General features: G+C 35.5%; 1 protein-coding gene across 1 annotated transcript in view; it reads right to left on the reverse strand.

The window, feature by feature from the left end:
* Positions 1 to 12709, reverse strand: part of TMC1 (transmembrane channel like 1) — a 130107-nt gene that overhangs the window by 93281 nt on the left and 24117 nt on the right. The window contains exons 2-4 of the mRNA XM_044766619.2: positions 10657 to 10704; positions 7278 to 7446; positions 1821 to 1949 (exon numbers count right to left, since the gene is read on the reverse strand). Coding sequence (XP_044622554.2) covers positions 1821 to 1949; positions 7278 to 7446; positions 10657 to 10704 — 346 coding nt within the window. The remainder of the gene's footprint in view (positions 1 to 1820; positions 1950 to 7277; positions 7447 to 10656; positions 10705 to 12709) is intronic.

The raw sequence follows: 12709 nt of genomic DNA on the forward strand, positions 1-12709 counted from the left end.
TAATAATTACAATTTGTGTCTCCCAGTTGTGCGCTGGGTTCTGGCACCATGCTAAGTACTTCAAATGAATGATCTCACTTTATGATCCAATAACCTTGTAAATTAGTACAATTTCATAAGGAACCTGAGATCAGAGGATGACACAATTCATTCAAATTTATCCAGCTATTAAATAGAAGATCTGAGATTCAAACTCAAGTCTGAAGCCATGCCTACTCTACCGTCCTATGTGGGAGATTCAGGCAAGGGAGAGTAGGGGGTGTATTTCAAACCTCCACGCAGGTGGAAGGGAGGATATACTCCTTGACATTCTTACTGAATTTCACACTATGCTTTGAAAGTTCACAATATTATTGCTTTCCAATTTTATAACTTTCTCTATACCTGTGGTTCCCAGGTTTGGGGATTTCGTGGCCGGTAATATTTCCAAGTATATATTGGGAGCCAACATAAGATTACCAAACTTCTATTTTACCACATAAGGACATTTTTAAATCTATCATTTAGCATCATTATTACTCAACTGAATGAAGTAGACAGACACACATAAGCACGTGCGCACACACACATGGATATGCACGTGCACACGCATTAGTAGCTCCATGGAACCCGGACGCCGCTTGTCTTTGCCTTCATTCACAGCTGGTGTGCACACGCACCTACACAGGGAGTTCCCCGCTACAGCTGTGTGGTGTTGCAGAAGCGTGCTGAGAAGACCATTGTTTGGAACGTGGAAAATCTTACTCCGCAAAACAGAATAACACCATTATAAATGATGGTGAGGTTCCTACCTCACAGGGTCGATCTAGAATATCTTCTGTTTTGGATATGAGGTAATGAGGCCCCAGGAAGTTAGGCAATTTCCTTGAAGGACAGACGAGCTTTTGCAGAACCAAGCCTAGTAATGAATTATCTTGATAGCTACTTCAGCTTTTTTCATCACTATACAATAATGCTATACTATAATTTTAACATTATCATATATATATCCTCTAATGTTTAACATTATTAGTTAAATAGGCTTTGGAAATTTACCATTATTTTCAAAAGTGGTTCTGTGGAAAAATGCAATCTGTAGAACAGTTGAGAGATGCCAACATGGCTATTATCACAGACACATTCCCTTTTCTCACACCCCGCCTCCCCCAACCCCCTTGGCGAGGAAATATAGTGTGATCCTCAGAGGTGAATCTGTTTCCATCCCCCAGGAAAGGACAATCATTTGAATTTTCATATCAGGAGTTTGTAAATCTTTCTGCCTCTGAGTGTGTTTGCACCCCCATCAGCATCAACATTAGACTGAAATTGGGTCACTGATATGTTACTGGGGAATCGTTAGTAGCATGACCCTTAATTGGAATCCTATTTACTGTTCTGTTGGCTTACCATCCTTGCTGTGCTTTAATGAGAGCTGTGACATGACAATATCATTTGAGGCTGGGACCCCTCAGAGAAGCAGGAGTGTGCAATCCACACAAACATGTAAAATTCAAACATGTTCTCTCTTTCAGAGAGATAGTAATGAAGTATTAAACTGAGGAAACTTTCAGTTCGAGGAATAAGTGGTTAAAAGTGACCACAGAGGTTGTAAGACTCCAAACAATAAATTTGCTTATAGTTGTTTTTAATTTATAATCATTAGCCCAGCCTCTCTAGTGATATGAAATATATATGCTATATTATATATCAATATACCATGAGCAATATGTATAATAATATGAGTATTATATATATTCTATTAGTATTATCTACAAAACTCAGAGGATTTAGAAGATCAGTATCAGGTAACATATTTCTAATTACAGAAATTAGCATCATACTTGAGAACTTCAATTTTCTTCTCCATTTTCCAAGGCTTGCATTTGACGGTAGCAATCATTTGTCTTTTCTCATCCAACTCTGCCTTCAATCTTTCCAATTCCTCTTCATCAATTTCTTCTTCTTCTTCCCTTTAAAAGAAAAAGAAGAAGACCTTAATAAAGTTACATTTTGCTTGACTCCCAAACTTAAAGAAGAATGCAATCAGAAACTCAGTCCATGTATATGGACTTGGCTGTACATAGTGGATGCTGAGATCCACAAGCATTAGAGCTTGTATCTGAACACTGATGAGGGATTTCTGGAATTATTATAACTGTAAACAGTAGTGCTTACATTGTGATGTCCTGAAACTGTATAGTCCACTGTCTCAAACTCTCAGAACTAGAAAATCTGTAGAAAGCATAGTTACGGATCTATCAAGATATTTTCCTCTCTTCTTTGTTGCCTTGTACACCTTCCCCCACCAATTCTACATTTCATTTAAAAACTTTGTTTTTCAATAAGGAGAGTAAATTAGAGGTAAAAGATGTCTTTGAAGAGCCGTTAAAATTTTAAGTTAGTCCTGTCTTGAGAGAAAGATAGAAAAATTGAAATAGGGAAAAATAAAAAACCTATTTCTCAAAGGCCACTTAATCTGCTAATTAAACGCAAAACTTCAATTGATAAAATTCAGCTTGAAGTATATTTGGTAGAAGTGAATCCTTTGAAGAGATCTTCAAAGGAATTTAGCTGCTTGTTGAGCAAATGAGATGAATCTTTCTCTGCTATGTACCTAGTATTGCAAAATACTGCAGGGTTCAGAACTCAAGAAAACAAAACCCAAACATGATTTTAAACAGAGGAATGTAATGTCCTATTGCACAGATCATTTTTTTTGTAATAGATTGTTTTGGTTATTCAGCAATTGTTGTTCAACTTCAAACTTACCCTTCTATACTTAATATTTCGAGGCTGGGGCTGGGACTCTGTAGGGCACACTTTTGCTATGTCAGCTGGCTCAATATGAAGCAGCCAATAGGGGACACTAAGAAGGGACTTGGTCTTTCCTTTGGTTTCGTTTGCTTCCTGCATGGCATTTCCTCTTTAGCAATACTTCTTTATCCCTGGAGCTGCAGGGCCTTCTCACAGCCACAGACGAATCTAGTTTGCCAATTTTTCCAACACTAGCAGAACCAGCTTCATCACCACCCCCACAAACACCAGCACCACTTGAGCATCATCACCTTTGCAGATGTCTGGGTTTCAGCTCCATGGGTCTCTCCTCTGTGCTTCTAAGTTTTCTTTTCAACTCCTTTCATTGTCCCTCCAGCCCTTGGGGTGGTAGCTGCTTCCTATAGTTGCTGTCGCCATGACACCTTAGTGTTCTCTTTTCCAGTAACCTGGTTAACAATTATTTGTACCTACTAAAGAGTTCTCTTATTAAATGCTCTCTGTTCAATTAACTGTTGAATTTTCTTTTTCCTGACTAACAAAGAAATTGTAATCTGACTCAGTGTTAGTGAGAAACATATCTGTTGTTCACTAAAGTCATGACTACACATAGTAGGGCTATGGCAAAAGCTGTTTTTGAAAGTTTCACCTGAAGAACAAGAAGTCGCATCCATAGTTTTACAGCCCACCCTACAAAATGACTTTGCAATCTCCTTTACCATGAATCCATAATTTTTAATCATATCATGATTACTGAAACAAAAATTCATATAAACCTCTAAAATAACTCTTCCTGTTGACAGTTTGGTTTTTTGACCAATTCAGATGTTTTGCTTGGAATGATAATCCTGGATCAAGAGAACTATGGAAGTACACTCTACTAAGATAAAACTCTGATTGCCATTAGGCTGTTTCTGTTTTAATTATTTGATGTTTGTTGTATAAAACCCTATGGTGCTCTACAACAATGACATATAATACCTGAGGGTTTTTTTTTTTTTTACTACATCTATATTTATAGTTTAATTTGCCACTTAAAATAATATCAGTTGGTTTGCCTTAGGAAGGAAAAAATGTTTTAGTAAAAATGATTGAAAGTGTTTCCAGGTATGTGTAGTCAAAATCTAAATTACATAGGTAATTGTTTTACTGCAATCTTTATGGAAACTAGCAAAAAGAAAATAAAATATATGTCAAGAAATTATCAAAAAAGGAGTCAGTTAGAAAACAGAAAAAGATTTAAGATTAACAATTCAATTGCTTGATATGATAAGCCTTTAACTTGCCCATCCTTCCAAAATAATTCGTGACATCTATATGTAAGTACCTTAAATGTTTACATTACTGAACTTTCGTTAAGAATCATATATAAAACAGTATCTTATTTAATCCAGCATCATGAAAGAATGAAAGAATGATTTATTTGATGTGTGGATTTACCATGTAACTAAAGCTTATTTCTTCACATGTTGATTTTTCGAAACTACTTAATGGAAAACTTCGTAACACTAATTATATACTTTCCTGCTATCTTAAACCCAACACTTTATTTGTTTAACCTATCCAAATGCTATGATTAACTAAAAAATCAGACAAAATGTCTTCAATAACCCCTTTTGTGATTATCCCTATGTGAATAGTTTTCGCTAAGACTCCAAACCACTTTGTACTACTTCTCTGGCACATTTATACTGTCTTGTTTCATAATAATTTGTGTCTATGTGGCCTCTCCCTTACTGTATTATGAACTTCTAGAGAATGCAGGCAATTGCATATTCATATCCAAGTCTTCCCCCAAAATTGGCAAATTATCTTCTACAGAAGTGGAGCTGGATAAATATTTATTGAATAAATGTTTATGTACCAAACTTTTCTGGATGACAAAGTTATCATTATGAACCCAGTGATTAAAGTACACTAAATATAACAATGTCCTCTAAGATTAGCGTAGTATGGAAAGACTTTTATTCCTAAACTAAGTGATTCCAGACTGGTATATTTTTAAAATCTTTGCTGTTAATTGTTGATTTTTCCAGGAAGATCATGCTGTGCCACAAGGTATAGTTGCTGTTGGATAAGTTACCTTCAAATACGCAGGTAATTAAAATATTACTCACCAGCGCATTACAGAGAAACTGCTCTTCTAGGAACCACTCAAAGAAAGTGCTAATCATATTACAAGGATATAGCATAAACACGCTTCATCTTCTAAAATTTAGGGCTAATCTATGCAAGAATGGCTTTCTATCTTAAGTTTGATTTATTTAAACAACAGTTGTTAGGAAAAAGGAGACATAATGTGCTGAATTTCTCATTGCTGTGAACATATTACTTATTCACTTAAAACTAGGTCAGGAAAAGCCTGTATTATTAGAAATACTCCAAAATGTCTAACAAGGCAGGGTTTTTTAACCACTTCCAAAGATAGTCAGCATTACAACCTTAGTTTTAGTTGTTTTCAAACATTTTGTCAGCACAAGGGAAATTCCCTAAGGTGTCTCGCTTTAATATTTCAATAAAAAAAGATCATGAATTAATTAACCTAAATAAACGTGCCCTGACTTGCCTACTAATCTTTCTCAAAATATATTTGCTAATACATTTTCTTTAAAAAAAAAAAAAAGCTTATCTTCAAAGTAAACAATAGAAAATGGATCCTAAAATAGAGATCAGAACTCCCAAGCATCACAAATAATTTATGGTACTATTTAGATTAGTTGCACAAGTTACAGCAGTAATAAGATAATTTGAAAACCTATGGAAACAAAGTTCATTTTAGCCAAGTTTGGCTCTATGAAGGAATGGAGAGGTAGGGGTGCTCGTGGGGAGACAGGGGTGCTTGTGGGCTTCTCAGAATCAGGATGAGAGTGAGACCAGCTAAGAACAGACACTGTCACAGGGACAAGATTCCCTCAGGCAACAGGGGTCAAGACCCAAATGACTCATATATTCCTATTCCTAGAGGTCAAGTAGTTGACATGAGGGCCTTAAGGAGACCAAGAGAGCAGAGGAATGCTCGCCTGACTCACCTTTTTAAAAGGACTTCTCCGAGGCACAAGTAGGGAGGAAAAGCAAATTCTGGAATACAACCTATATCATGCACACATCTACTGATGATGTTTTCTCAGTGAAAGACCACTCTCAGAAAGTATAAGCTTTGCTAATAAGAAATATTACAACATAATAATAGTAACAAGAGTCACAATAAGATATGGAACTTAGAATTGCATTGCATTTTATTTTTTAAAGGAAGAAAGTATAAAGATACTTGAAAAGAAAATACAAATAAAAAAATACCGGAGTCAAAATTTAAAACAAGTGATGTCTTGGTATTCAAAGATAGAAGAAAGAGGAGGAAGTTGGGGAGGAGGAGGAGAGAAAGGAAGAGGAAACGGAAGAGGAGGAGAAGGAAAATCTAAAACCTAAATCAACAAATATATAACGAAGAATCGAGTAGAGTTACTCTTTTGTTTTAAAGAGAATCATTGTCTATTAATGCTAAGCTTCTCTATCTGAGAAAATTTTCCAACAGTTGTATGTAGTTCTAATTATTTATGAGAAGAAAAATAATAGCTAGTTATGGAATACTGGAATGGGTCATCTTGGGAGGACATCTTGGAAAGTTCCTCATCATTTAAAGTCCTAGGAGTGTTTTGGATGAGATCCCATTTCCTCGTGGTGACTCCCATGGCCCTACTACCTAAGTGGCAGAGTAGCTGTTCTCTTAAATCTTTTCTAAGACGTCTGGGTTTTCTGTTATTAGTGTTTTACAGGCACATCTGCCTGCCATCTGCAAATTTCCAGAAAGCAAAGACCAGAAAATTATTTTCTTGTATTTTCCCTAAAGAGCATTTAAGATATTATTCTACATAAAGTCAGCGCTCAGCAAACTGTTGGCCTGGTGGAACTAAAAGGTGCAGGATTGTATTAAAAAAGAAATGACAGCACCAATTCTCTGTAACAGACTTGTAAAAACTTTTTTTTTTGTAAAGGGACAGCTAGTTACTATTTTAGGCTTTGAGTGCTGCATACAGCTCTGTACCGTCTTCATCTTCATTTTTTTATTAATAACCCTTTAAAGCTGTAAGAACCATTCTTAGCTCTTGGTCTGGATTAGCCATAGTTTGCCAACACCTACTCTGTAAGAGAAAGTGCTTCGGGCTCATTGTTAAGGAGCCCAAATTTTACACTTAACTTTGACAACAATGCATATAGTTAATGGGATAACTTTAAAATATTTAAATTAATCGTAATATGTTAATGACCTATGAAAATTTAGATCTTTCATAAAGAAAATTCTCACAGTCCATTTTTAATATGTATTGACTTTTAAATTGTATTTTAATATTAAAGTACATTTAACTAATTGGAGTCAAATGTCGGCATCAGATTAAGCCTGTCTTTCTAAGAGTATTTTGAATTACCAATTGCAAGGCCAAAGAGTGTCTAAAGGGAGTGGTCTTCTTTCAGAGTCAGGTGCTTTTGAATGAGTTAACAATTTCAGTTTTAGATCAGAACTAACTTACGCTCCTCTCTTCAGCCTCCTCCTCCTCTCTTTTTCTCTGGCTTTCCTTGTTTCCTCATCCTCTGGCTCAGGTTCTGGGTCATGCTCATTGATGACATCTCTGGTCCGTTTCCTCTTCGGTCTCAAGCTCTCTCTCCGAGGTAGTTTATCTTCCTCCTCTTCCTCTTCACCTAAACACAGCAGTAAGCGCCTCAGTGAGCAACGGCAGGAAGTGCTCTCTCCTGCTACCAAATGTATTCTTATTTTTTAATTGTCGTTGTCACACATCCGAGACCGCAACCCAGCAATTCTCCACGTCATGATAAGATGAACCATGCCGTATATATTTCATAGCCTGCCATTTAAATACATTTATCTAGATTCTCATTTCTTTTGTGGTTCATTTACTCAAATGTATGAATGTGGATCCCCAAATTTTAATATTCCTTAGAATTCCAGTCTTCATTTACTTGGGTAAATAGGTGACTTAGACTTTAATGTCATACCATGACTTCTAAGACCAAGTTTAGAGGTTACCAGTCCAACACATAAAGGTGGAGTGATTAACCACTATGTGTTTACTAGTACTTGTCTCTTAAAACAAAGGACAAAATGATGAGGAAATGCTACAAACTAGAGTAATTTTGAAAAAATTAATTCACCTCTTGAGATTCCTTCTACTTCAAATTATCCTCATTCTTGATTCCAAATATATCTTTCACCTTTTTCCCAAATGTTTCTTTCCCTTTCTTAAATGAAACTGATAGTAAATACATTTGCTTGATCATCTTATGAATAGGAATAGATAACTTGTCAATATAATTTTAATGTATAACTGAGAAAAATGACATTATTTTATTTTATTCATCAACTAACAATTAATGCCTCATATGCCCATAACTTCTTAGGAAGCTTCCAGGTAGAGCAGAGAAAGAATTCAGGTCCTTCCTTCACAGTTGATAACATAAAATCTTACTTCACGTTCACTTTATTGCATCTTAACTTCTGATATTGAGAATCACCTATTATTAAAAAATCAAACACTAAGAGTTATCACTATCTTCTTAAATAGAAGCTACTGTAGGAAAAATTTTGTACGTCAACGGAAAACTATGAATTGTCTGCAGTATACTCTTGTGTGTTATCTGATTCTGATTCTATGCGAGCTATGTGTAACTCTATAAGTTATAGATGACTGGACAACAATGCAAAAATGATTTTTGTCTGTAGGCATGCAAATGAACTCTGTCCAGTAGAGAGACAATCCTCCCCCACCAAAAAAAAACCCCACAAAACAGTTATGCATCCATTTGCACAATCATTTCAATATTCCTGATGCATAAATGTATCTGTTCTTTGCTTTTTTTAAGAAACTGGTTAGAATGCCTCATCAAATTCCTCATTAATTAGTTAAATATGTTCATTTTTACATATGTATGTCCTGATATTATCCTTTTTTGAAAATTATCTTTTAACATTACTTGTCAAAGCTTTTTTATTGACATTTCAAAACTAAGATCTAAATATTATATATATTACTAAAGTTTGGCTAGCAGAGAGAAACAGGAGGACAACTTTTCTAACTAAGCTTTGAAAAGTATACTCTATAATCAAAACCAAAAATGAGTTTGCAATTGTGAAATATTGTGGCAAATGTTGTGTGTTATTTGAACCCCATTCTGGTGTTCTGAAAACTTACCCAGCCTTTATTAGTCACATTAGTCACTAATTATATAAAGGATAAGAGCTTGATGGGGTTGAGAAGCAGTTTCACCCACAAATAACTCAAGAACTCAAGCAGCCAGTTCGTACTCTCCATTGTAGTATATTTTGTGTTGAAACTAAACTATTACATTTACAGAGTTTTACCATGGATGAAAAGTGTATCATTAGATTTATCTTTTACCTTTTAGAAACAAAAAACCAGTCTTTAGTGCTTTAAGTAGCTTCCAAATATTCAAATTCTAAAAAAAAAATGAGTATTTTACGGTTGCCTACTAAATGAGCCTTGTGTACAATGTTAACTTTTGGAATGGGCTCGATTCGGTGTTGAAGGGTAGCAGAATATGTCATCTCAAAATATGACTGGAGGAGTTCGGAATGTATCACCTCGGAATATGCCACTTTGGTATATCAATTATTCTGAGCTGTCGGCACTTGAAAAATAGCAAATGCAGGTAAAGGCTTCCTCTGAACTCCCGTTATCTACCTAAGGACAGATCTTCCAAAAGGAACTCAATTGTCATAAACCCCCTCCCAAGGAGCTTCATCCTCAGGGAAGATTGACTCTTATCACAGGAGAGAGACTAGAAATGGACACCACATCCAGACAAACTTTGTCACAAACTATCATATCTCCCATCTATTCTTTAAGGGCCTGTTCATCTTTCCTAAAAATCATTTTTTCTCTCCTAAGAGGCCTACATCCCCCTGCCTTTTCCCTATTAAGATGGCATTTAGGTCTAAATTCCAAGCCATCTGCAAGAGTTACTCATTTTCTCTTGGTATCTCCCATGTATATGTGCGGTGTACCTGTTAATAAACTTCTATTTGTTCTTTTCTCTTGTAAACTGTCGTATGTTACAGGAGTCTCAGCCAAGAACTTAGAGGGTAGAGAAAAATTATTTTTCCTCCTCTACAATATTCAAGCCATGGCATTCAGGATCTGTGGGAGACTCTGAGCTATTTTCATATAGAATGCATCAAATTAATGAAAACAATTGGCATGGTGAATGTTCACTGGCTGCCATATTGTGCTCAGGTTATTAAATGGATGGTGTTGATGTATTCTCTGATTGACCTCTTCTTGAGATGCTGCTCTTTTTTTTCAGTTTTGGTAAATTCAAAGCTTTTGCTCATGTAATGATCATTCTCATGTTCTCGTCCATGAGTGGTCTACATGCCTGGAAAGGGATCACAGTCTAGGCTCTTGAGCTGAACCTACACAAAGTAAAAACAACAGAGAGATTTGGGCAAAATGCCTAAAAATTCAGTACAAAAGGACATGCTTATTCATTTTAATGGAATCACCTGATCAGTTCAGTCAAAATGGCCAATGTGTTCTATTGTAATAGATTCAGCCTTAGAGAAAAGCTTTTAGGACAAACACTTTAACAGAGAAAATAGTAGAGAATAAAAAAGCATATTTTTCTAGAGTACCATCTACTTGATCATGAATAATTTATATATTGAGTGGAACGTGTGTGTGACAGTTGAATGTAATCTAGAGTGGAGATTCTATTTGCTGGACTTGATCTCTTCTGTGAGACCATCAAAAGTCACCCACACATGCTCCTGTCCTTACATGTGGTAGCATAATCCCCCAAGATAAGAAGATGAATCCCCTGAATTCACTGCTGTATCACAGGAAACTTATCCCTGCTGGGTCCCTCCCCACTTACCTGAACTTTCCTCAGTATCATCTTCCTTTTCCTCCACTTGGATTTGTACTGTTGAAGAAAGAAAAAATATAGCAATTCTTCAAATGACAGTACAATTATTAGTAACTGGTTTTTACTGTTCCTATTTTCATAATGTTTTTGCGCAGTTAATAAAAACATTTTTCAATAAACTTGTCAAAATGAGCATTATTTTCTAAAGACATACAGCTACAGCTTCTTACATAATGTTATACAAAGACTTCTCTGCTTCATTGCCTTCAAGGATTTGCAAAACATATCAATTATAAGCCCATCAGCTGAATTCAAAATAACTTCAACCAAAATAAATTCTGTATTGCCATAAGTAGACTTGAAGTTTTTTGGGTCATTTCATGCTATGATAAATTGAACTGTTAGTAAAGTTATATCCACATCCACAACTTGGTTATTATAACCAAATTAACTTATTGAAATAGAGACTATTTCATTCTAACCAGCTACCCAGTGTCATAGAGCCTTTCAAAAAAAATGCTTAAAGGCTGATATTTCCTATTTCAATGATTTCTATAGGTATTATATGGATGCAGCCTAACTTTCCCTCTATATGATTTACCTTGACAATGTGGAGACAGGTGATTTTACAGTTCTTTTCAAGACAAAGAACATTTCTTCTGTTTATTTCTCACCCCATACTCAGACAGCATCTTGTTTTTAGTTTTGTTCCATTCTTGTAAAAGTATATAAAGATTTTATGAAATTTTGAATGATACAATAAGATGGGAAAATACATTAATTGGCAGATTTTTCCCTTTGTCAACTATTGTTCATTTATCACAGGTTTAGTCAGCCAGAGACAAAGATTTGCAACTTGCCATGGTAAAAATTAGAGTAGAATTTCTTTAGAACCATAGTCCAGTAACTTGCTTATAAAATGTTACTTTTATCATAGTTTTATTTAACGTGGATGGGCATAAGTCCAAAAAAGCAAGGATGACAAACAATGTTGCTGTGAAGAGAGGAAACAACCTCTGGTTTTGTTTCTGCTCATGCACTGTCAAAGGTTATTATTCAGAACTTGGCAGGCAGATTGAAAAGGCAACACACACCAAGAGTTTAAATTCTATTCACAAAGAAGATGATTGTAAAAGCAGTTTTTGCCTTTAAACAGCATCTGCATAAAAATTTTTAGGATACGCAAAAATGTTATCACTCAACTCAAGTCAGCCCTGGAATGTGAAAATAAGTGTTCTTTTGTTTAGAGTGGACATATGCCTTCTGTCACTGGCTGTAACTGGATCTGCACAGGACAAAGATCTTTATGTCACTACTGAGAGTTTGCAATAATGAAGGCAGACGCTTCTAAGAAGATATTCTACATTCAACAATAGGTCATGGTCTTTTATTTGCAATTAATACCGCCACCAAGCTTCTTCACTCAAAGAATTCCCCAAGAAGGCATTTTAATAATATAAGATTAGCTTTGGAGCAGAGTCTGATCAGTGTGTATAACAGAGAAACAGCTGCGGACAAATAGCAAAGGCTAACACGCAGCCTATTCTGCAACGTGCATAGCCAAAGAAAAAATTCACACAAAATATCATACTGACTTATAATAACCAACTCACTAGACACGACTAAATAAAGTTAATTAAATGAAACAGAAAAAATACTAAATGAACAAAAATATGGGAAAATCTTTAGAAAGGATCATATATTAAATAAAAGCAGCAGAATGAAATGCCCCAAGCCAAGGAGATGAGCACCAATTCAACTTCCCCTGATAACCAGGGAGAGAAAAAGCAAGGCTGGAGTCGTGGATTATCTTCTCAGGTACAGGAAGGACAGTTATAAATGACCATTAAGTAAAATCTAAAACTCTGTAAAAGGAGACATCTCTGCACTTGCAAGTAAAGAGCTATGGTTTCTAAGTGTTATAATGGAGAGTAATGCAGAAATAGCCCCTGCCCTCTCTTGAGTTAACTTTCCAACCATGACACTCATCTGTGCATGATCGTCTGCGCATTCTCATTAGGTGCCTTCTCTACTCAACAGCATTCCTTTGTCTGGCAGTTGA

Source organism: Equus asinus, chromosome 23, assembly GCF_041296235.1.
Source record: "Equus asinus isolate D_3611 breed Donkey chromosome 23, EquAss-T2T_v2, whole genome shotgun sequence".
NCBI lineage: Eukaryota > Metazoa > Chordata > Mammalia > Perissodactyla > Equidae > Equus > Equus asinus.